The following is a 25336-nucleotide window of genomic DNA, read 5'->3' as shown; positions in this document are numbered from 1 at the left end:
GGGGGATGGGGGCTAGAGGCCAGAGGTACTTTTATTTACTATATTTATTACTGATGCTGTTTTTTGCATGAGGAAAATCCCCTGACTGTTAGGATGCCTGATTGCTTTGCCTTTGTAGCTTTAGAGATGTCAGGGGCAAAACCATCAAGGACATGTGTTTCAGTGCTTGGGCACTGTGGTGCGCCTCCTTGCCAAGGTCCAGAGTAGAACCGACACCTGTAGTTTTCCTTTGCCAAAGTTCAGTTTCCTGGCAGCACCTCAAACTGTTGCTCTGTAAGAGGGAAAATGGATGAAGAGGGAATAAACCACAGGGCAAAGAATTAGAACGTGTTAGCAAATGCTACCATGCGGAACACTAAACTTTATTCACTTTATTTATATATTTAACAGTTCTAAAGTATTTACTTCTTGCTTTGACAAAAAATGAAAAATATAGGAGCACTGACGGACTCCTCTTTAGGAGAAAAGGGTTATATGTACAGCTACGGAGAGTTACGGTTCCTCCTTTACATACAAAGAAAAATATTAATAAAAAAGTGCTTCATTGATCGAAAAGGGCTAAGAGCTGCAAGCATTTATTCACACTGTACATCAGACCCAAGAAACCCGTATCATAACCTCTTGGCACCTGTCACTAGGAACTGCACAATCTTTAATTAGACTGACTTCTCCCTACCTCCACGGCCAGACCACACAGAGTGCGGAGAAGAACTACGCCCTGTTTCACTAAATTCAGACTCTGAGCTACCTGCTGCCACTGGGAAGCCAGAGACTCACTCAGATGCTCTTGGCTTTGCCTGGACTAACAGCTCCAGGGGAGACTCTGGGCCACATCGTAACCACACCCAGGCACACACAGGAGCCACCTTCCTGAGACACAACTTCCCTTGGCCAGGGAATTGCTTCCAAAGGGTCAGAGAGTTCCCTGGCCTCACCCCCATCTGCTCACCACAGTCCGCCATTACCAGTTAGCAGCTTTTAGCAGAGCCAAGTACGGCCCTTCCCCGAGAGGGAAGGCAGGCACAAAACATGGATGCCAAGACTACAAAGCGCAAACCGAAACTCCTCTCCACCTTTCCCCACGCTCACTCGACCACAGATATTCTTGATTTAAGGCTCTTTTTGGACCACATCAAAGCTTACTGAGGAAAGGTGCCCCAAATCTCCTACAGGCTGTGTCCCGATTCTCGAAAGCACCCTGCAGAGTCACCGAGTGGCCCCTCACTGCTGGCGGCAGCACAGGAGCAGGCCAGGGGGCCCGCGGGCCCTCCCACTGCCCCAAGAAGGGAAGGAGGAGGAAGGCTGATTGTATGGGACATGCTCCCTTTTCCAGAGGCTTGCACTCTAAAAGGCTGATTCTACCCCTTAAGGGGGCGATCCATGATTGGTTTGGTTTGGGAATGGGGGACTTTTGGAACCCTGAGTCTGGATTTCCCTGTGCTGGTCAAGGAAGAGAGACTGTTTGGGGGACCAGCCCCAGAAGGGGCTTCCAGGTGTGCCCGAGCTCAGGGCAGGCTTTGGCCTGGGCCGCAGCAGCAGGACACTGCATCCCGGCCAGTCTGCACTTTCATGCCTGAGGGTGGGAAGCACTACACAGCCTGGCCCAGGGAGGCCTACTCATGACAGTGAAGGGAGCCCTAGACCATCCAGGGTCAAGTTAAAAACAGAATCCATGCAAGAGGGAACATGCGGGCCACCCCCATTCCTAGGCCCTCTCACTCGCCTCAGAGGAACAAACACCTTCCTTCCCCAAAGCGGGGCCTGGAAGGATTCTATTTATTATGTGTCCCTCCCTCCAAATGCCAATCCCATTTATCTGTGAGGTCGGACTGGCCTGGCTCCTCCCAGGAGGGAGGCGGCACTCGGGGCAGTGCTCCGAGGGAAGATGCTTCAGCCTCCTCAGCAGCAAAGGTTTTTCCCATCAGCTCTGATGTGGCGATGGCACGAGAAATAGTCACAAACATCAACCCTGGCTTGCTTCCCCACTCACTAGATCTCAGGCCTCCACTCCTGACTCTGACAGCCTCCTCCCATCCTGAGGAACCAAGCCAACCTTCAGCACTACAGGACAGCAGGTGGCTCAACAGTTTACAGGGGGCCTGGCAACCTCCGGTCTTCCGTTAAAAAAAAAAAAAAAAAAAAAATTAAGACAACCAGGGGACTTCTTTCCTTTTTGGAGGCAGAGGGAAGATGGAAAAGGGAGAGAGAAAAAAAAAAAAAACAGGAAAGAAAAATCAATCTACAATCCAGTGGTACATCCCAAATTTCTGTCACTCTGCACAGGTGGTTCCACGCCCCCATTCGAAAGTGCACGGGCCTCTCGGTCTGCCCAGGCTGTGTGGGCCTGTCAGAGGAACAGCAGCTTGGCCTCTGCCCGCCCCAGGTCACTGAGCTTCAGTTTGAAGTGGCAGCAATGGGCTTATCCAGTTCAAGGTCAATGCTGGAGCTTGTGGGATGTAGGCTGCTATAGCAAGACTTGCACACTCGACTGGGTTCAAAGAGCTGCTGGCTGGGAACTGGAACCTTCTGATTACAACAACTGGAGCAGAACACATTCCCACAATTCCTTGAGATGAGAAGAAGAAAACAAAACACTGTTAGTTTCGGTAGTAGGTATGGTGTGAGGAAACCAACTTCAGAAGACAGAACTTTGTTGTAATTCGGAATGTGCTAGAGACTCCTCCAAAACTGAACTTTCATTGGTCTAACCCAGGAACAAGCCAAGCTGGGGGGGGGAGGGGGTAGAAATTCCTGCCTAGTGTAATTGCACACCACTGTGACTTTAGGGCCAAGGACACTTGGCTGTCTCACCATTATGGCTCAAAGTGTACAGGAGGATGCTGCTCAAGAGAAATCCAGGAGAACAAAAGGGCCCAGGGCAGGAGCGGCTACTAGAACACTGGCAGAAAAACCCAGTTGGCCATACCCACTTGGGCAATGGCCTCTGTGTAGTTTGTGGTCACAGAGAGGCCAGAGTCCAATGGAACTACCTCCGAGCGCTTCAGATAAGACAAACCACCTAGCCTAGCTGGGGAGTGAGGAGCCATGTCCAACGGGCTACATCCCCAGAGGCTCGGAGGCAGCAAAATGGAGAAAAGACCACTGCCATCTAGGGCTGCCCTGCTGCCAGCATGCAAAGCCAGAAGACAAGCAACCAGTGACACATGCTCAGGGTGAAGGGACAAGAGCACAGATGAATACACGTGCACAACCCCCCCCCCCCTTATTAGATAGGTGTCAGTCATTTATGGCTCACTCCCCTGGCCCCATGCATCTACCAGGGAATATCAGAGCTCCACCTGAAGGCCTGACTGTACTCAGGGCCCCAGGCCTCCCTCTCCTCCTCCACTTGAAAGCCCAGCAGCACAGGTGAACACAACCAAACAGCTGCCCTTCACAGCTAAGAGGAAAAGGAACTGGCAGAGGGTAAGTTTCTGCCCACCTTACAACCCCACTTTGCTAGGCCCTCAAGTACAAATCAATCTCAATAAACCCAAGAATGGGAGACTTCAAGGAGCCTGACATAGCCCACCAAAGACTTGGGGAAAGCAGCTGAAGGGAAATCCTCCTCCTTAGCCAGCATCACTCACTACCTTTTCATTTATGCTCCTCAGAATCCAAACCCGCTGCTGAATTAAGGACCACCTGGGCACAGAGGAGAGAATACTAAGTACCCTTTGGGGAGATATATATATATATATATATACATATATATATATATATATATATATATACACACACCACAAAAGGAAAAGGCTAGACATGGGGCAATGGAAGGACAGAGAACTAAAACACACACACATAGTTTCATCTTCTAGAACGCAGTAAGCACCTCACGTTTCTGAAAAGCATGAATCAGCAAGAACCTGTGGTTACACAGAAAAATTACCTAAATCTACTTCTGAATGTCTGCATTTATTTAACATATCTGCTAGAGTTCATCCTGATATGAATTTGATCAGTTAAGCTTTTCTATCTGGCTTCTTTCGGGGGATCCTGACAGACCCTAAGTGGAACCCTCCACTAAAGTCTTCCATGCTAAAACAGGTCTCTGGAAAGACCACCTCTGTTCAGTCCTGGTCTCTTTGTTTAAAAAAAAAAAAAACTGGAGCAGCAATGCTGTCTGACTTGGAGATCAGGAAGCATCCTTCTAGCATCCCACTGAATGACTACCCCAAAGGAAATAGCTCTGAAAACCCAACTGGCTCTGCCACAAGACCAGCCCCAGCTGAAGCACGGCTTCTCAGTCACAAGCAAGATGGTTCAGATGACCTGCGTCATCAGGAGGGGAGTGCGTGGCTGCAGCCTGACTCAGCCCTAATCATCTCCTCAGTCAGCTGCTTTGGTTTCCCCCTAAGCCCACCTGCCTGCCTACGCTCCCAGCCCCAGGCTTCGTCCCAATGAGTGCAGAGAGGGGGAAATGGCAGCGTTAGTGTGGAGAAGTTATTATAGATGTGCAGACATCACAGACAGGTTGTTGCAAATGCTCACCACGTTTGATCAACACGGTCAGTGTCCCTGCAAGGAGGGGAGAGAGAGCTCAGAGGAGAAGCCAACCAAAGACATTTGGGCTTGGGGGGGCAGGGTAGGGAGATACACAGTCCTGAAGCATCATTGCTAGACAAAGAGGTGGTTCCATTTTCTACCTGGGTTCACTCACGTGGGTGAGCAATGTCAGGATTCAGATGAACTTCCTATCCCAAGAACACTGAACATCCTCCAGTCAGTCACCACCCCAGCTGGGGCAAAGCATCTCTAGCAACTAACTACCCCAACCAAGAAGAAAGAAGTCAGGAGCCTTAAGGATTGAAGACTATGTCCTCAGCTGTCCCTACTAGTCCCCATAGCTAGGTCTCCTCACTACTGGCACAAGGAAAACGAGTTTGGGGTCAGGGAGCCGGGTAAGGAGTAGGAAAATGAAGTTCCCTGCCCATAGCAGGAAAACTTTTTTTGCTTATAGCAGCCATGTTGAACGGGAAGAAATGGTATTCTAGGAATAAGAAATGGTAGTCTGGGTGGTGGCTGTTGCTCTGCTAATCCAGGAAGCAAAACAGAACAAAAGGGGACATCATTTGCACATTTTAAAATTTAGTCATGATCACTCCGAATTGGGGGGAAAAAAACCCCACGAAATGCAAACACCAATCTCAGAGGCACAAAAGATGAGTTGGGGGCCTACAGAGCCCCGGATCTGCCTCAGATGGGACACCGCCAGCCAGATGCCTGCATCTCTCCAAGCTGCAGGCCCTGTGGGCCAAATCTCAGCCTCCAAACCCTGGCCCACCCCACCCCACCACACCCTCGAGCGGCACCTGCAGTGGTGCTTCCTGCTGGCGAGCCAGAAGGCGCTGTCGCACGCATAGCAGTGGGCGGCCAGGTGGTCCGGGAGCCAGCGAGTCATCTGTAAAACAGAAGGGGCCAGGTCAGTAACGGGAGATGGGCCATGCAGCTGGAGCCAGCAGAGCCGTGCTGGGGGCAGCAAGAGTCACAAGGACCATACTGGCTCCGGTGGCAGCAGCCCAGCAGGTTGATGTCAGCAATACAAGAAAGGCGTCCAAATCGTTTCCCTAGAGGGGACTCCAAACTCCCCTGAGATAAAGTATCAGGCAGCAGCACCGTGGGTCGCTATGAGAGCCGGCAAGGCTCCAGTTCACAGAGGCAAGGAGGAGAGAGGACCAGCTTGCTGAGTCTCCCTGGCTCAGAAATTCTAGGCTTGATGGGGATTCACAGAGGCTCAAGGCTAAGTGTGCTATGAGGTTATTCCTTGGCCAGGTGCATGGGACAGGGATCGGGGTGGAGAAGAACCATAGAACAGTTGCATGGACGGCACTCAGAACAGGGGCTGAGCCTGTACCTCCGTGTCCTGTTTATCCACCTGCTCCCAGCTGGCTTCAGAGAAAATCTCTGTGCTGCAGCGAGACAAACAGTTCTGATCCAGATTGCTTTCCGAGTCGGGGATTGAAGTCTGTTGGCAAACAAACAGAGCTGAACAGAATGAACCTGGCTCCTCCCAGGAGAAGAAAGGGCTTGGTAAAGAAGAGAGCACTGGGGACTTCAGGCGGGCCTGAGTATTAGGGCTGCCAGATCTGTTGGTGCCTGAGCCATCAAGAAACGGGTTGAGCAGGTGCAGAGACAGGGTTGAACTCAGGTGGAAGAGAGATGCACAGGTCTAAGGCTGTGTGCAGTGACTGCAGGGAAAAGATGGGCCTTGGGTTCCAGGAAGTGAGTGGGGCAGAAATGACCAGGAAGGCGTGTGAACTGAATGTCAGCTGTTCCAGTGAGTCTGTTGCTCCAGCCCTGCCACTTACATCTGCGTGTGCGAACTGAGTGCTTTGGGCACGTCCTCCTTTCCCTGAAGGACTCTTTGGGAAAATGAGAAACCACCATTAGTATGAAGGAAATACCGAGAAGTCAGTTTGAATTGAAAGTCGTTGGATGAGCCCGCCTTTCAGGTACACTGACTGCTTCAGAGCCAGGCTCCCGCTTGTACTCGGAACACATCAAGTCAGACCCAGTGAGCGAGGAGAGCATCTCCCTGAGAACCTCCCCCTCACGTAGCCTCACTTCCAGTCACCGGGCCCCATGAGTGCTAACTCCTCCACAGTGCCAGAAACCAATCCCTTCTCCCCGTTTCTTCTGCCATCAGCCGCCATAGGGCAGGTACAAACATTTGTTAAACTAAACTTTCACAGCTACAGCCTGTGTTTGGGGCATGGGGGCAGGCTCACAGTTTACTAGCTACTGGGGTAGGACAGGCATTACAATTTGACAGGAATATTTGACATTGCTCTAATGTCATTCTGCCCAGGAGCTCATGCCCTTTCTTAAAACATGATCCTCTCTCCAAAGAGATCTGACCGACCACATACTGAGTGCTCTCTTCCTTATTCTAACTGCCTCAACAGGACACCTGTGGCACGTAAGCAAGGCGGGAAAGACCACCAGGCAGACTGCCATCCACATGGCGGAGGCTGAGCTCCAGCCTCTCAACAGGACTACTCTGGACCTTTCCAATTCTTCTAGAAATCTGTACCAATCACCGTGCACTGGCACAAAGAGCGCCCGCCTCAGTGTGCCCTCTCCTTGGGCAGCTGCGGGCTACTCACCACTTCATCCCCGAAGTCCCCATTGAAACGGAGGGAGCTGGTCAGGTACTGGCTCTCCAGGCGACTCCTCAGCTCCTGAACCTGTTTCTTCAGGGTCTCCACTTCCTGCTGGTGGCCTGACTCGATCTGACGCAGGCGCTGCTGGATAGTGTCCGCGTACACAGGCATGCCATCGTCGTCCAGGTGGCTGCGGGAAGGCTGCTCGGGGCTGGCCGCTGTAGACGGCCTCCCCGAGTGGCTGTGCAGCCACTTGTGGTGCAAGTTCCGCGAGTGTAAGTGGGCAGAGCCGCAGCTCGTCGCGGACAGCTGGCGGCTCAGTGAGTCCTTGCTCCTGCCAACCTCCCCATTGGTGCAGTGCCCGTTGGGGGTGGGGTGCTTCTGGAGGGTGCTAAGCCCTGGGGGCTGCTCTAAAGCCTTATTTTCGGTCTCTGGGGCGCCATTGCACACCAGCCCCTCTTTACATTCGGCTAAAGGCAAGGCACAAGGAGAATGCGCTGGGCTGTGGGTGCTGCCAGGGGAAGTCCTATGGACCACAGATCCCACCTGGGGCCTCTCAGCTGGGCTCTTCTCTGAAGGCCGCGGCTCCATGGTTTGAGGAAGCATGTCCTTGCCACTGAACCAGCCACTACTCACCAGGCAAGGTCTATGATGGCCTTCGGGCCCACTTTCTGACTTGACTTGATCTTCTATTAACATGTCCATTGACCTGTCCGTCTCTGGTCCTCTGGCCTCAAATGGGACTTGGGAGGGCAGCAGAGAACTCGACTGTGAGGTACCATAGCCAACTTTTGCATCTACTGGGATTGGAAGAAACGCTTCCTCCCTATCTTCTGTAATAGCTCCTATTTGGGGCTGTTCCACAGGGACCTCCTGGGCATCCTCTCCCCTGGGGGACTCCTGGAGAAAATGGGGGAGAACACTGTGCCCACCCTGCTGCTCAGGAATACCCCGTGAGAACACGGAGAGGCTAGTGCCTGGATGGTTCGCCAGAGCAGCATCACCCAGTTCTAGTTCTTGAGGAAAGAGCATGGCCGAGCCCTCAGGGGTCTTCACCCTGATCTCCTTTTCTGAAAGAGCCTCCTCTTTGACCTCCTGCATCTCAATGCTCCCCCTATGGGCAGGCTCCTCTATCCCACTCTCCTCTTTGGTGGCCTCTTGCAAAATGTTCTCCATCTGCCCCTCGGCCACTCCAGCTGCAACAGACAGCTCAGCGCCGCCCAGCACTTTGGTTGGCTTCCCCAGGCTGTCAGGATCAAGAGGCTCCTCCCCAGGACCAGCCAGGCTGCTCAGTTCCAGTGAGCGCCTGTGCTCCTGCCACTTCTCATTCAGACTTGGGTCACTGCTGCGCCGACTGGCTAGAGGCACTGTGTTGTCGCAAGCTGTAGTCAGATTGTCAAATGATCTAGTCTTTGGTAGCCTAAACAAAAGGAGTTCGAGGGAAATGAGAATCTGAGGCTGTTCAGAGGAAAGCAGGAGACAATCAGTTTTAACAGGCAGTTGTTTCATAATTGGGTCCACTGTAGCTACTCAAAGAGCCTTGGCATCTTTTAAAGTGAGGCTCAGACGGACAGAAAGGCAAAAAGCTCCAGGATGGGCCCTTCTAGTCGGCAAAGTTCCTCTCAACCTACCCAACTCGCCCTGCCCCACCCTGTGTCCATATATACAAAGAAACAAATAGTAAATGCTATGTTTAAAAAACGTTCGTGACACTGCTCTGTTTCTCCACTAGTGGCAAAGGCAAGTAGCACTGCTGATTTTCTGCTATTACAATATTTTAAATTAATGTATTTAGCAGTCTGAATTTAATAAAGTTAATTCTCCAGTGGCAAAGCCGAACTTTCTATATCATCTGACAGCATTTGCCTTTCAACCCCAAAAAGACAAATGATAGCAGAAAGGCGGGAGCAGAGCAGTGGCTGGAACTCAAGCCAGAGGGTCACAAGGAACCCAGAGGTTTGCTCCATCACTGAGAAACCGCTCGGCGCATGCAGCAGAACAATATAGTGTAGGGCCCAACGCCCTTCAGGAAATGAGGCTCTTACGGCCTCGAAGCCTGAAACCCTTATACCTTCTCTGAGAAAACCTCAGAGATCTAAGCGAGACTTGTGGAGCCGGACAACGTCATGAGCTCTAACCATGCCTGGATGTGCCCCAGCACAGAAGTACACCCATACAGGACTTGAGGCCTAGGCTCACCGGCTCAGGGGCGGCTCATCAGGGCTGGTGCCAGGGGCTGGATATGGTGCACAGCCGTCGTCCACGGGGGTGGATGGGGATGGGCAGGGCAGGTACACTGCACTCCACAGCATCAGGTTACGCACGTGACACACAGGGTACAGCACCTGAGAGAGCAGTGGGGATACAGGTTTAAACAAGTCCCAACAGGAAATGAGGGTCAAGAACAGTCACCAAGCTGGAACACCCAACAGGTCTGCACTCTTGTGGGCATGAAAATCTAAAGGATTTTTTTTTTAATCTATTTCTCATTAATTACTTCTTAGGTCCCCTTTATTGAATGACTGACTTTCGTATCCGCTTAATTTGTTGCCTTTACTTCATACGAAGGTGAGTCATTCCACTAGATGGTGATTGTGTTTCCTGGTACAAAAACGTGGCTTCAGAAGACACTGTCAAACCTGCTTTATAGGATCATTTAAATTAATCATGTGAAAAGAAGGGAATTTTCTTCCTGTATTATGACTTCCCCAGCAGTGAAGCAAAGAGAGAAGCAGTTAGTGTAGATCTTTCCTCTGACTACTTAAATGTAGTGAGAAGCATATTAATAGTCCAGTGAAGCAATATAACCTCTGATCAACTTCCTTTTGACTTCTTTAGAATTTGACATGCATTCTGACAAAAGGAACGTCACCATGTATCAACACAGATGTGCGTGCCTCCTTTCCTCTGCTTAACAGCAGGTGTCCCTTTGAAGAAAAAAGTCTTAAAGGGCCTGCCAGTTCTCCACGGGGGCAGAAAATCACCCCGACACACAAGCTAACACCACACACACTCTTCTGCTCTTGGAGACAGGAGCTGCAGTGCATATCATCACCTGAGGACACTGGAAGGGTGCCGGGGGCTTGCAGGGGCACCCAGGGGACGACTTAGGCTCCCCTTCCACTTGTTAGAACATGCCAGGAGTGAGTTATGCTCTGACAGAGGTGCCAGCAAAGATTCGTGTCTGGAGTGCAAAATAGAGATGTGTATTAAATCAAACCACCCTGAGCAAGAAGTGGTTAGAAGCAGATCAGAGCAGCACTAGGAAACAAGCCTTCCTTGGGACAGATGGAAAAAAAGGGAACCCACCCACCCAGAGACAACAGAGATGCCTTTGAGAAAACAGTCACTACCGAAAACGGCGCCCATAGGTCTCCAGCCCCAAATTCCTTCTGCTGGTCGGAGAGGAGAGGCTGAAGGATACATACGGCTTCTGACTGAGATGAGTACAGGAGGTTTTTGAACGCCTTGTTGCCTGCCCGAAGCAGCGACCACACAGAACACGTCCGTTCCTGAGTGTGCTTGTCCCCTCTCTCCTTAGCGTTGTTGCACAGGAATGTTCCAAACAGGCAGGAATAGGTATGTTGCACCAGTTTCACCTGTGGGAGTCCAAAAGCCAGCCATAGCGTGTATGTTCTCCAGGGGAAGGGTAGCCCCGCTGAGCCCCACTTCCCCAACATCCCTGAGAGCACCTCAGGATTCACACTCCATAAGGATGAGGGAACCAAGTAAGCCACGGAAGAGCTGCCTCCTCACAACGCCAACCCCAACCACTAGCATTCCTGAGTCAAAAGAGCAAAGACAGATCACTGGCACCCCATTTCTCTTGGCCTCCTTGGCAACCAGTCTGGCAAGTCCTAAGTTAACAGCCACACTCCAGAGTGACAGATCATTATCACCCGGGTACAAGAGCAGGTCAGTGTACAATGCAAGTCTGAACTGAGAGCACACTCCTCTAATAACTTTTCACTCAACAAATCATTCCTGAGCATCTGACATACCCCAGACATTTCTATGGGTCCTGAATAGGCAACAACTCTCAGACAACTCTCCTGCCCTGATGGAGCTGGCTCTAGCTGTGGGGGAGGGCTGGCCACTGCTGTGGACCACAATAAGGCAGGGTGAGCGGGACAGGGCACGAGCAGGACAGCAGGAGAAAGAAGTGAGAGAGCAAGTTAAGAAGATATCTGAGGGGGAAATGCTCCAGGCAGAGGCACCAGCCAGCACAGTGGTCTTGAGGTGAGCGTGTGCTTGCGATTTCCAAGAAACAGAAGGAGGCCAGTGTAACTGAAGGACATTGCACAAAGAGAGCAATGGTAGAAAATGAATCTAGACAGGTAACCTCTAGGACAGCTCTGCAGGCCATTTTAAGGACTGACTTTTACTCTGTCTGAAATGGAAAGTCATTGGAGGTTCTTAAGCAGGGGAATGATACGGTCTCATTCATGTTTTAGAAGGATCCCTCTAGGGGCGCCTGGGTGGCTCAGTGGGTTAAGCGGCTGGCTCTTGATTTTGGCTCAGGTCATGGTCTCAGGTGGTGAGATCAAGCCCCACATTAGGCTCTGTGCTCAGCAGGGAGTCTGCTTGTCTGCTTGAGATTCTCTCCCTCTCTCTCCCCCTACCCCCTGCTTGTGTGCTCTCTCTAAAATAAATGAATGGATAAATCTTTTTAAAAAAATGATCCCTCTAGTTGCTGGGTTGACTCTTGGGGCAGGAGATGGTGCTACCTTGGACCAGTGTGGGAACAGTGGAGACAGCAGGAAGTAATCAGGTTTTAGATAGATTTTGGAAGCAAAGCTGCAGAATCTGCTGACAGACTGAACGTGGAGTGTGAAAGGGGGAGGATGAGAGTTGGGCAGGCCATATAAGTTTCTGCCCTAAATAAATGGAAGGATTGAGTTGCCACCTGGTGAGGCTGACAACTTCTGGAAGATCATATTTTGGGGTGGGGAGATGTAGAAATCAAGAACCAAGTTTTGAACAAGTGTGAAATACCATGAGGACATCCACGTGGAGATACTGAGCAGTCACAGTTGGGTATGTGAGTCTGGAGTTAAGTGGAGAGGTCTGAGCTGAAGACGGAATTACAAATGTGAGAATCAAGGACAGCAAGCAGAGCCATCGGACTAGATGAAATCCCCAGAGAGGCAGTAAGCTACAGAAGCACACTGGAGGCTGAGTCCTGGAGCATTCCAACATTCAGCACTGGGAAGGTATCAAGCAGCAGCCCAGGAGACAAAAAAGACCAGCTAGTGAGGCAGAGAAGGAAGGCAGAATTTGTGCTGGGGGCCAAATGAAGAAAGGGTTTCAAGAAAGGTGTGATGAAACAGTGCCAGAGAGTAAAATGAAGACAGTCAAAGACACAAACCTCCAGCTATAAAATAAGTCAGTCCTGGGGATGTAATGTACAGGATGGTGAATATAGTTAATAATACTCTATTGCAGGGCGCCTGGGTGGCTCAGTCGGTTAAGCATCTGCCTTCGGCTCAGGTCATGGTCCCACGGTCCCGGGATCGAGTCCCTCATCGGGCTCCCTGCTCAGCGGGGGGTCTGCTTCCCCCTCTGCCCTCTTCCCTCTCGTGCTCTCTGTCTCTCATTCTCTCTCTCTCAAATAAATAAATAAAATCTTGAGAAAAAAATAATAATACTCTATTGCATATCTGAAAGTTGCTAAAAGAGTAGGTCTTAAAAGTTCTCACAAGAAAAAAAAAATTTTGTGGCAATGGATGTTAATTACTTATTGTGATTATTTCACAATATACACAAACAGTATAATTATTATGTTGTATACCTGAAACTAATGTTATATTGTCAATTATACCTCAATTAAAAAAAAAAAAACTTTTTGGGGTGCCTGGGTGGCTCAGTTGTTAAGCGTCTGCCTTCGGCTCAGGTCATGATCCCAGGATCCTGGGATCGGGCCCCGCATCGGGCTCCCTGCTCAGTGGGAAGCCTGCTTCTCCCTCTCCCGCTCCCCGTTTGTGTTCCCTCTCTCGCTGTGTCTCTCTGTCAAATAAATAAATAAAATCTTAAAAAAATAAATAAAATAAAAAACTAAGTTTAAAACAACTCAAAGACTTTATGCAAACCTAACACACCTACATTCACTGAATAAACACACTTCTTAGTGTTTTTAATTAAAACTGGGACAAAGAATGGCTCCTTATTAAATTCTAAAAAGAATCCATAGTTTCACATGAAAACTAGCCCACTAACATTTGCATTAATACCCCCACAATTTTAGAAGGTCCCCAAAATGAAGAATTACAAGCCCAAACTCACAAGGAATGCTTCATTGAACTCAAAAGAGCAAGGAAATTGCCTCTGAAGCTGATGAACACAGTCAAGCCACTGCAGAAACACTGGGCAGCGCTCGTTCAGATCATCGGAGTTCTCCCCATGACCACACCGGTCGGCAAACTTGTGGCCAAAATCCAGCCACTCCATCTCCACGAGGACCTGGAAACCCTGCAGGGAAACACCCAGGAGAGACCATTCGTACCTGGAGACTATGACAGCTCTGAGCCTGTCAGGACTAACAGCAATAATCCCTTTTAGCAAACTCCCAGTAAGCCCAACAGGAGGCCCTGACCCAGCCCCACAGCCAAGGGCTCCATGGAATGGAGCTCAGGGCAATTTCCCACTTCCCTCAACTCCATTCCATAATCATCAAAAGGGTACTAAGCATTTATCTAAGCCTTTCCTGAATCCATACTTTCATTCACTATACAGTATAAAAGCCACATTTTTTCTAAATTTCTTTATTTTTAATTATTTTATTTTTATTTTATTTCTGTATTTCGTGTTATACTTACAAAGTCTTATTTCTAATAGCTTTCCCTACCCCCAGATTTACATATTTTAGGGCACCTTTATGGCTTTTCTTACACCTTTAACCCAACATGTGGTTCTTTCAGAGTAGAGCTCTGTCTCCACAGAACACTGTAAGTGATATCCCGACCCATTATCATAATGAGCATGCCAAGATCCTTCTATAGTAGCCCCATTTTCCTGGGGTAGCCAAAACTTTTCCAAGTAGATAAACTGCAAAGGAAAACATGTCTGTATTTCTCAATACCTTGTTATACACACTCTGCTCCATTTTAAAAGGCACAGGAACTATGGGAGGCAACACCACAATTTAGCTCAAGGTAAAGGAGCAAGGGTTTTAAAACAAATTTCACTTTCCTTAGGCCTAACCACCAAGACCAAAACTGATCATAAAACCCTCCAGGGTTTCTCCCACTCATACTGATGTACCAAATCCTACTCTTTCGATCCACCCACCTCTATGGTTCGGTAATACGGATCCAGCAAGAGCTTAGCCAATGCCACAATCTGGGGAGTGCGATCCCAGCCATCTGAGCAGTGTGCTAATACCGGCCGCTGGTCACGATCCACGGCGTGCACTACCAGAAGTGCCGACTTCAGAAGCACAGACAGGTGATGGAGCCATTTTGTGCTTTCAAGAGCTGACAGCCAACTACAAAAACAGAAGGGGATAAGGAAATGCTGATTTTTATGATTTACTGCATCATGCCAAATACCCGTGAAATTAAAAAGCAAGTCCCAAAGATCTTTCCCTCCAAATAAAACACTGCCAAAACAAACAAATCTCTGTCTTTATAAAGCATGTACAAAGATGAGGCTTTCAGCCCTATTATGCAATAGAAGACAGCTTTAGAAATAGGACAGTAATTAATAGAATTTTTGTTCCAAAAATCTTATGGCTAGTTTCTGAGAATATCTAGTATTTTTCAGTCCATGGTAGTTATATATCCAGTATAAGCAGTTCTTTCTGGAGTCTTCTGAAGGAAATGAAGCCACTTACGACATTGTAAAACAGAAGGTACTTATATTTAATGATCAGCAACGACGCCCTACAAGTTCTAAAAAAAAAAAAAAGTATAGAAAACTCACACAAACATGCCTATAAGGAGATGTAAGCCAGATGCCACAATCAAGAACAGTGCAGACAACAGCACCTGCTCCGCACACCCTAACACCTACCACTAAAGTCTTAAATTTCTATGGACTAAAACTGAGCCCAAGCTAATGCCTGAAGACTCATATAAATTAGTATACCAATCGCTACATGGTGTTATTGGACTTAACATAGACTGGATTCAGCAGGGATCCAGAAGAACCTTTTTTCGAAAAGACCTTTAGGAAGTATCAGATCCCAAGAATTACCCCTTGAAGTAATCACAAGCTGATCATGCTGGGTTTTTTTTTTATTTTTTATTTTTTTAAAGATTTTATTTATTTGACAGAGAGAGACAGCGAGAGCAGGAACACAAGCAGGGGGAGTGGGAGAGGGAGAAGCAGGCTTCCTGCTGAGCAGGGAGCCCGATGTGGGACTCGATCCCGGGGATCATGACCTGAGCCGAAGGCAGATGCTTAACGACTGAGCCACCCAGGCGCCCTTTGCTGGGTTTTTTTTGAAGATTTTTATTTATTTATTTGACAGAGAGAGTGAGAGAGGGAACACAAGCAGGGGGAGTGGGAGAGGGAGAAGCAGGCTTCCCACTGAGCCCAATGGGGGACTCGATCCCAGGACCCTGGGATCATGACCTGAGCCGAAGGCAGACACTTAACGACTGAGCCACCCAGGCGCCCTAATCATGCTTGTTTTTTTACTGTGTTATTTTGTTTCTTGTGCCCTGTCATGGATTCCACTCCCTACATGCCCACCCCCAAAAGCTCTGATTTCTCCAAAATGTGATCGGATTTGTGGTTCCACAGCCTCAAGCAAGTGTTGAGAGGCTTGATTATAGCTGATATCATCACTACCAGGGCTTCCTTTGACTCACAAGGAAGGCTTCAGTACTGCCTTATGATTTGCTGCCAAATAGAGGCAAAGCATTACCTTTTTCCTTAATAAAATCCCAGACATTCATGTGGACCAGGTGAGGGTCAATTACATCTTTCTGACTCTGGATTTAAAAAAGAGCTTTTTGGGGCGCCTGGGTGGCTCAGTCGTTAAGCGTCTGCCTTCGGCTCAGGTCATGATCCCAGGGTCCTGGGATTGAGCCCCACATCGGGCTCCCTGCTTGGCAGGAAGCCTGCTTCTCCCTTTCCCACTCCGCCTGCTTGTGTTCCCTCTCTCGCTGTGTCTCTGTCAAATAAAATCTTTTAAAAAAAAAAAGAGCTTTTTTAAGAAAAATTTTAATATATGGAAGATATTTGTGATCAGGTAGTACTGATTCTATCCCTTTCATCATTTTATAAATAGGAAAACTGATATCCAGAGTAATTAAGCCCCTTGGCCAAAGTCACACAATTAGTAGCAGATCTTCTGAGACCTTAGCCAGGCTCCTTCTACACCCCACCTTTGTGGAAGAGAGCACACTACTGGCTGGTTTCTGTAAATGCGTAGCAGATACAATTTGCTAATCCCCAAAGCAGAGCAGCAAGCTCATTCTTTGGTCAGGCTTTTTCCCCAAAGACAACTGCTTCACTCTGGGCTGATTCCAACTGTGATGAATCTAATCACTTACTACCAGGAGTTAGTACAAGTGATTCAGGCAGCCATCTGATTGAATCAATCAGGGAATTCTTCAAAACTTGATGTGATCAGAGCTACTGAATAGAACCCAGGGAAAAAGCTATGGGCTCCAGTACAAACACCAGAAAAGAGAAAATTCTGTCTTCTCTGGCACCATTTCTGGCTTCCTGAAAGAGTAAAACAGGGGCTCTTAAATATTTATCTGTCCATATTTGTTTCACAGACCATTCCTGCTAATTTATCTTGTATACAACCAGTTCCCTTAGGGGGAAGGAGTGTTACTTCACCTATCTCACTACAAATGCCAGCCATTCATTTTTTAGTAAGCAATAAAAATGTGGTAATGTTCTTAATAAATAAGAGGGGGTAGTTTAGGAATCAGAAGCCAATGTAAAAGGAATTCACTGAATGGCAAGTTTAAAGAAAGTTTAACCCTTTTTTACAACATGATGAATAAATTTTGACTTTCAAGTAAAACGTCCCACCCAGTTCACAGCAGGTAAGTGTCACCTACAGGACGTCAAAAACCAAAGGATTAAAAATGAGCCAAAAACAATGTAGAAGAGAAGAGGTCCCAGGAAAAACAAGAAGGTAGGGCTTCTGAGGACTGAGATCTGTTTTGTGCTCCCCATCTTTAAACCTTTCAAAGGGCTAGATTTTTCTCCCAGCATCTCCTTTGTGCTACTGTGCTCCTAACACAGAAAGGAGAAGGCCCACAGGGACTAAAAGTAAAACTGAAGTGTACCAAGAAACAGAAGAAAAGACACCTCCAAACTCATTTAAAAAGCGGGGGGGGGGGGGGGGGGGCGGGGGGCAATGCAAAAATGAAAGCCAAGGCCAAGGTCTTACTTTCCCGGATCTGGCATCTGTGTGCACAGCAACCGCAGAGACTGAAAACTCCTCCGAATTGAATGAATATTTGCCATCCCCATAAACACGACTTCACAGTTTGGGTAATACTCTGCAGAGAATAACAATAAAGAGAACAAAAATATGTTGAATTTAAAGCCCACATGGCCAAATTTAAAAGCAGCAAACAGGCTATAAAGCAAATTCATTATAATTGCTGACTAACGAAATTGCAATGTTTGGATGCCTATTAGTCTAGTCCTTTTATGAAAGGAAAAACAGTGCTTGAATTTTAGCTGTTTTTGCGAAAAGGAAAGTTAGATTTGTGAAGATATGGACCTAAAACAGAAGCTCTTCTTTTTTAAGAAAAAGATCTAAAGCCTTCCCTCTCACCCAGGTTGACTTCTTGGGCCACATCTAACTTCCAGCTCTGGAATCTCTTTGAAAAGAACCTGGCAGAACAATGCATTTTATGCATTCACATTTCACCTTCATACAACTACTTTTAACTTCCAGTTGAGATCACATCCGAATAAAGAGCTTGGAGCCTCTACCTGCTCTATCAGCACACAACTGGCACCGAAGGGGTCCCTCCTTGGAGAAAGTCAGCAATCAAATAGTGGGGGTGCTACAGGTCAGGACAGAGGTGCCTTGCTAGAGTTCTGTATTTACTGCTTCAATTTCCACCCCAGGTTTTCTAAGTAGAAGCCATGTGGGAAGTTTTCTGTGAGGTCAGTGATGAGTAAACCCACTGTCAAAGGCAACAAAATCTTTTAGAAGGCTGACAAATTGAGCCACTAAAGAAGCAACTTCCAAACATGAACAGGCCTTATTATGGAGAGGATTTACTTTCTTTATCACCTAAAGGTTAGGAAGGAATATTATTTGGTTTCACCGCACCTCCTCCTCCATTTCTTCCCTGAAAAAAACTAGTGTTAAGAATCCAAACAGCTCTGGCTCTCTCAAGATAGGCTGAGGAACATGGTTTGCCATTCATTTCAAATTGAGAACTAAGACCCAGTTGGACATGGCTGGACTCACAAGAACAATGTTAGTGGACAAAGCACCTTATACCTCACCTGGGCATTCACAGCCTCCTCCTTTGGCTCGGTTTGCCACAGCTGCTGCATAGGAACGTGCATCCAAGATCAAAAGCTTCTGCGGTTGGATGGCTAAACTGTCTGCTCCTGAAGCATTTGACAGAGAAGAATCTAGGAACATCAGGAGTGGGGATGAAAAATTAAATGAACCCATCTCTCCCAGAATTGTGCAAAATAAGAACCCAAAACACCTATTGCAATACCAAGAAACAAACAAACAAAAACCTCAGTTAAGTGAAACCCACCTAACAGAACCCTTGATACATAGGACTTCTCTCTTTATCTTCTGTTTTGCCTACAATCTCCTTTATCTCATGTCTACATGTATAGTCTCTTAATGAAGTCTGGTGTCTCCTGCCATGGTCTGGAGAAATTCCAGGTCCCCTATCATATATATACCCCATTCTTGTCACAATGACTAGAAAGACAACCAACAACACTAGCCCTCTTAAGCCAAGTCTGAAACAGTCTTCTGGTTCTTTGTCAAGACCTATGACTCCTCAAATAATCCCATCAACTAAAGCTTCACCCTCTCTCTCCTATGGAACAAATCATAGGTCTTACAAGGAAAAGGCCATTCAAGAAAAAGTTCTCACAGATACTCTAAAAATTGCTGCCACTGGATCCAGGGAGCATCTTACCAAACTCCACATCAGAAAGGTCCCCCGCATTGGGAAAGTCTCGAGAACTGTTCCTAGTCGACAGCTTGCTGCCACTTGATCGGGAGTCAGAGGCACAAGCTTTGGCTACTGACTGCACCAGGTGCTCATCATCAGCATTTCGCCAGCCCCACCAGCTGACCTCCGGCTGTCCACAGCGGGCAATGACGGCTCCATTACTCTGGTGCCTGTGCAAGGAACAAGACACAACAATTGTCTCCATCTCAGTGGCCCCATTCCAATGCTCTGTGCTCACACAAAAGTAAGGTAGTGGATATTAAATGCCTTAACGAAGAGCCTGAATACAGGTAAGTATGGATTAGCTTCAAGTCCTCTCAGGGCAGAAATCATCTAGAGCAACAAGAATAAACAACAAAACCTATCTGGATCTTTCTCAAAAATCTTATCATTTTAGAGATCTTTGTAAAGTTACCAACAAAATGATAAATGTGTGCTCTTAGAAAAAACAAATTTAGGGCACCTGGGTGGCTCAGTTGGTTAAGCGACTGCCTTTGGCTCAGGTCATGATCCCGGAGTCCCGGGATCGAGTCCCACATCGGGCTCCCTGCTCAGCAGGGAGTCTGCTTCTCCCTCTGACCCTACCCCGTCTTGGGCTCTATCTCACTCTCTCTCTCTCTCAAATAAATAAATACTTTAAAAAAAAAAGAAAGGAAAAAATTTATATTCATAAAGTATATGTTTGAGAATCTTTAAAATTTACTTTTGAAAAATCGGGTAAAAAAATAATCTACAAATACTACACTAAATCTGCTATTCAATAATGAAACATTAATCTCTCCTTTTTAATACTGCATCTGAATACCCTGGCATAATAGATGCTGACACAGAAAAATTTGTTTCCACAACAACTTCTGAGGGCCTACTGCAGCAACTGTACACTTATGGTTGGCTTTGGGATTCTTTTCAAAACAAGGTCCCACCTTTGGGACTCAAACACTTACCTGGCCCACAGTGGACTACTCTACAAAATCTCCTGAGATTTCATGACTCACAAATTGCTCTTATTATAGGCAGATAGCTCAATGCACCAGCTACCTTTCCTTAAGCTCTTAGAAGGAACAGCATAAACCTCAAGAAGCCATACTCTGATCCTTTAATTCTTTTTTTTTAAAGATTTTTTTTAAATTTATTTATTCATGAGAGACAGAGAGAGAGAGAAGCAGAGGGAGAAGCAGGCTCCCAAGGAGCAGGGAGCCCGATGTGGGACTCGATCCCAGGACCCTGGGATCATGACCTGAGCCAAAGGCAGACGCTTAACCATCTGAGCCACCCAGGCGCCCCCTTTAATTTTTTTTTGATAGATCCTTTTTTTTTTTTTTAAATTAAGACCAGAAATCTTACTCAAAAGTCTACTTTAAGATGATACTAAAACCGGGGCGCTTGGGTGGCTCAGTCGTTAAGCGTCTGCCTTCAGTTCGGGTCGTGATCCCGGGGTCCTGGGACTGAGCCCCGCATTGGGCTACCTGCTCAGCGGGAAGCCTGCTTCTCCCACTCCCCCTGCTTGTGTTCCCTCGCTCGCTCTGTCAAATAAATGAATAAAATCTTAAAAAAATAATAACAATGATACTAAAACCCAGTCTCTTGGGGCGCCTGGGTGGCTCAGTTGGTTAAGCATCTGTCTTTGGCTCAGGTCTGGGATCGAGCCCCACATCAGGCTCCCTGCTCAGCAGGGAGTCTGCTTCTCCCTCTCCCTCTGCAGCTCCCCCTGCTTGTGCTCTCTTGTGCTCTGTGTGTCAAATAAATAAAATCTTTTAAAATAAATAAATAAATAAATAAATAGATAAATAAATAAATAAATAAAAATCCAGTCTTTTCCTACTTAGGAATTTATTAGGCAATTTTAGCAATTAAAAAGCTATAAAACTAGTAGTTGGCAATCAAAAGGTATAAAGTTCCAATAAATGCTACAACACGGGTGAACCTGGAGTATGTTATGCTAAGGGAAAGAAGCCAGTCACAAAAGGCCACATATTGTATGATTCCATTTATTAGACGTGTCCAGAATAGGCAAATCTGTAGAAACAAAGTAGATTACTAGTGACCTGGGGCTACGGGGATTGGGAAGGGGATAGGGACTGACTACTAATGGGTCTGGGGTTTCTTTCCGAGATGGTGAAAATGTACTAAAATTGATTGTAGTGATGGTTGTACAACTCTGTAAATGTATTTTTAAAAAATCACCAAACTGGGGCGCCTGGGTGGCTCAGTTGGTTAAGCGACTGCCTTCGGCTCAGGTCATGATCCTGGAGTCCCTGGATTGAGTCCCGCATCGGGCTCCCTGCTCGGCAGGGAGTCTGCTTCTCCCTCTGACCCTCCCCCCTCTCATGTGCTTGCTCTCTCTCATTCTCTCTCTCTCAAATAAATAAAATCTTTAAAAAAAAAAAAAATCACCAAACTGTACACTTTAAAGGGGTGAACTGTGACAATCATGAAGTAGTTTTTAAAAAGTTCTAAAAGTAATCAGTTCATTATGAAACAGAGTAAGTAGTAAGCAAAAAATTTATATCCCCCCAATTCTATCTCCCAGAGGGGAAGTGTCCATGTCTTACCTCCCATTAAAATCTAAGTACAGGGGCAGGTGAGTGACTCAGTCGGTTAAGCGTTCAACTCTTGGTTTTGGCTCAGGTCATGATCTCGGGGTCCTAAGATGGAGCCCTACATCAGGCTCCGAGCTCAACACGGAGTCTGCTTGTCCCTCTCCCTCTGCTCTTCCACCATCTCACATGTTCTCTCTCAAATTAATAAAATCTTTTAAAAAATCTAAATAGATACATTCATACACACATATAACACATATGTAGAAGATAGATTCAAATAAAACATACTATTGAATCTATTTGTCATCTTCAAGGAACAATGTGAGAACAATTTTTGTTTCTAATCCTAAAGCTCACCAGCAATCAATGAAATTCAGCAAGAACCATATTCCACTGGAACCATCAGTTTCCTTGTAGTTTTTAAATCCTTCAGAACAGAGAGACAAGTAACAGAAAGCACTTGCCAATATGCTCAATTGGCTCACCTGCTGAATGGAGCCCAACGGAAATAAAACCTATTTCCTAAAATGCCTACTAGCATATATAATAGGCACTGGGAAACAACAGAGCTGACCAATGCCAAACCTTCATAAAAGAGGCTGGCAGGGCCTTTCCTGAGCATCCTCTTTCTCTGCAATGCTCCCAGCAGTGCCCAAGAGGAGCAGAAGATGGCACTCTTCAGCTTGGATCTTGGGTTTAAAGGGTCATGCATTTTAACAGCCAGACTGCAAACTGAGCTGTTGGAATAAGCAGTTTTCTGCAGTCTTCCAAAATGCTTTCGACTGCATGATCAAGAACTAAAACAATACAATAAATCACTAAAGAGCATTTCTACCATATTAACAAACAGAACCAGGAAAAAGTATAAAAATTAAGATGCCCTACTTAACACCGAATGCTTCAATTTCATATAGAAATACATAAGTATTTAAATTATCCCTAAGTTAGTATTAGGCAAGCTCACTAAAGGACTAGAAATTTCTAATAACCACTCAATACACAAAGAGGGGAGCTGTGAATTGCACTACAGATGGATGCCCTTTGCACCATCTTACTGTGTTAGAGCAATCTCTGTCTTCAGTGATAAACCCAATTAAACATTCTCTCATCACAGTGGGGAAAAAAACACTAATCGGGCACTGGTTCAGCGTGGTGCTGTCAAGTAACTGCTGCTAGCAACTTCAGGAATCAACACTGCAGTCTACAGACAACTAAATTCATGCTGGATTCAGAATCATCTTGCCACCAAAGCAGAGAGTGGCAGAGTATCCCCAAAACATTCTTCTATACACGGCTTACAAAGCTCCCCAACAATTTAACAACTCAGTCTGGGGCTCAGAGATACAAGACACATGTTCCAAAACAGAGGCTAGTTCCTAGAAGTCTATCTGATTTTGTGTGGACTATACCAAGAACTTTTTTTTTTTTTTTTAATACCAAGAACTTGAGAGCAGATTTACTCAGAGAAATTGGAAATAAATTTCATTTATATATATATACTATGGTCTCTAGAAAGGGCTGGGAAAAAAAACCCCATGGCTCATGCTCTCTAGAATAAATTTTAGAAGGGAAAAAAGGTTTCACCTGTTTATTCTAAGAAGTTTTTCTTTAACTTGCATTTACAGAGTTCTCTACCAACAAGGAGAATTCACCTAAAGCCCTGTACTTTGAAAACGACAGTCCTTCCCCCTGATGCTCAAAGTCAGCAAACCCTTCAAATGCCAGGGCTGCTTATCTAACACAGCTGTTGGCCACAGAGCAGCCCTGGCTGCTGCCCCTATTTGAGCTGGGCCGATCACTGATAAGACGCAAATCCTTTCAGCTTTCCCTGCTCTGTAATTCCTGTGTCATCCTTGTCACTTGAGTGATAGGTAAATTTGGTGACCTACTTTTCTAGGGGTGTCTGAAAACAACAGTGATGAAAATTGAGGTTGAAAACTTAATGGATTCCACTGGGCCAGAAACAAATACTTTTTCATCTCTCTCTATTCAGGACGGCCATCAGAATTTGCCATCAGTGGACTAAATGAACAAGCTGGTTACCTCAGTGGAAATTCCACAAGGAGATAAATCCCTTCCTATGACCTCAATATTTCAATGGAATGCTTCCTGGCATTAAAGTCTCTAAGCCCCACTGGTTGGGCCCAAATTCAAGGAAAGCCCAAAAAGTCTGCAAACTGGAAAAGTGAAATGGACAATGTAAATATCATAAAGAGATGACATCTGAAACAGTTTTAAAATAAGACGGAATGACTTCTTCAAGTCTTAACATGAGTCCTTGAGAACTGAGCTATTCAATGAATTATATATAAAAGCAGCCCCCAGGAATACAACCTACTCCATGTACTGCTTAGGGAAGCCCAATATTTACAGATTCATTCAGTGGCACAGCATACCTGTAAAGTAAGACCATCATTCCCATTTTACTAATTAGGAACAGGCTGAGGTCAGTTAGGGAATTTACTCAAGGTGCCTTAGCAAGAGTATCAGTGAAAAGACCTGAACTCCCAAACCTGTGCTCAACATCACGCCACCATCCCGTTCTAGAACTTGACTCCCTTGGCTCTCATGCCTTTGATCTTTAAGATCTTCTATCTAGCCAAGCCCTAGCCTTCTTCTTTAAATGCTTCCTCTCAAAACAGAACTCTCTCATGTCTCAAAGTTTCAACTACAAAAACAATCACAGATGACTCAACTCTCACTTTCTGGAACTCCTCTCTCTCAATCCAAAGGCCAACATCGGAAGCTAAATGCAGTAACACATGATCTTCCCATAGAATGTCAGAAGGATCTTAAAATACAAGATGAGCCACTTTCCTATTAAATTTTCTTATCACTTGAACCATCACCAAGTGTTCTGGATGCGGTAAGTACTGGTATGTCACCGGAAGAGTGAATTTAACTATAAAAGGAAGCACACAGTTGCCTGGGAAGGTCTCTGAACCCTTCCCTTCCTCCCCAGGTTAGCGGCAGCAGAGCAGCAGACCCCATGCAGTGGATAGCAGCACCAGACCGGGCTCGGGCTGGCCAGGCTTACTCACCTGTAGACGACAGCAGGGATGCGCTTCCAGGATCTGAAGCTTGCCACACTCTCTAGTTCTTTGTCGGTGATCCAAGCAGGCACTATGAGCTCCTGTGGATAGCTACCACACAGCCTAACAGGGAAGGTGAGAAAGGCGGAGTGGGGGAAGAAGACAGGGAGACACGGAGGGAGAAGAGGGAGAGACACTAGGTGAGCCAGCATAAGGATGTTGATCAAGCTACCCCAGAACCAGTTAAAAGGCAATAAGGAGCTTTAGCTGAGTCTTGGCCTTCTCAGCAGAACTAGTTGCCTTAGGTGTTTACTTATGCATATGTCACGTGACACTATCTTGGACTGTTCCACTTTAGGCTGCCTTTGGAAATTTGTTGATCTTAACATCTGTGATATAAGGGGAGTCCACAGGCAGTTACTTTGTTACAATAGGAAGTTACCGTGAAGCAACTAACATACAAGTAATTTCTTAACTACACAAAGTGCACAGTCCAACTACAGAAGTGAAAGTCTTGTCACCTCAAT

The 25336-nt window shown here is 46.6% G+C and overlaps 1 protein-coding gene across 11 annotated transcripts in view; it reads right to left on the bottom strand.

Moving 5' to 3' along the window:
* Positions 1 to 341: 341 nt before the first annotated feature.
* The window catches only part of MTMR3 (myotubularin related protein 3), a 141819-nt gene continuing 116824 nt past the window's right edge, over positions 342 to 25336 (bottom strand). For 3 of the 11 annotated variants that reach the window (XM_035017343.1, XM_035017346.1, XM_035017350.1), the window contains 14 exons: positions 24819 to 24932; positions 19202 to 19407; positions 18540 to 18671; positions 17461 to 17572; positions 14391 to 14586; positions 13386 to 13571; positions 10532 to 10702; positions 9303 to 9448; positions 7107 to 8523; positions 6309 to 6362; positions 5855 to 5965; positions 5313 to 5401; positions 4492 to 4518; positions 342 to 2566 (listed from right to left, as the gene is read on the bottom strand). In XM_035017343.1, the coding sequence (XP_034873234.1) occupies positions 2395 to 2566; positions 4492 to 4518; positions 5313 to 5401; positions 5855 to 5965; positions 6309 to 6362; positions 7107 to 8523; positions 9303 to 9448; positions 10532 to 10702; positions 13386 to 13571; positions 14391 to 14586; positions 17461 to 17572; positions 18540 to 18671; positions 19202 to 19407; positions 24819 to 24932 (3133 nt within the window). In that variant the 3' untranslated portion in view covers positions 342 to 2394. The remainder of the gene's footprint in view (positions 2567 to 4491; positions 4519 to 5312; positions 5402 to 5854; positions 5966 to 6308; positions 6363 to 7106; positions 8524 to 9302; positions 9449 to 10531; positions 10703 to 13385; positions 13572 to 14390; positions 14587 to 17460; positions 17573 to 18539; positions 18672 to 19201; positions 19408 to 24818; positions 24933 to 25336) is intronic. The other 8 variants (XM_035017351.1, XM_035017353.1, XM_035017348.1 and 5 more) reach the window with 5 other exon arrangements.

Source organism: Mirounga leonina, unplaced genomic scaffold (genome assembly GCF_011800145.1).
Source record: "Mirounga leonina isolate KUSES-001 unplaced genomic scaffold, KU_Mleo_1.0 Mir_171, whole genome shotgun sequence".
NCBI lineage: Eukaryota > Metazoa > Chordata > Mammalia > Carnivora > Phocidae > Mirounga > Mirounga leonina.
This window is presented reverse-complemented; position numbering and strand designations above follow the sequence as displayed.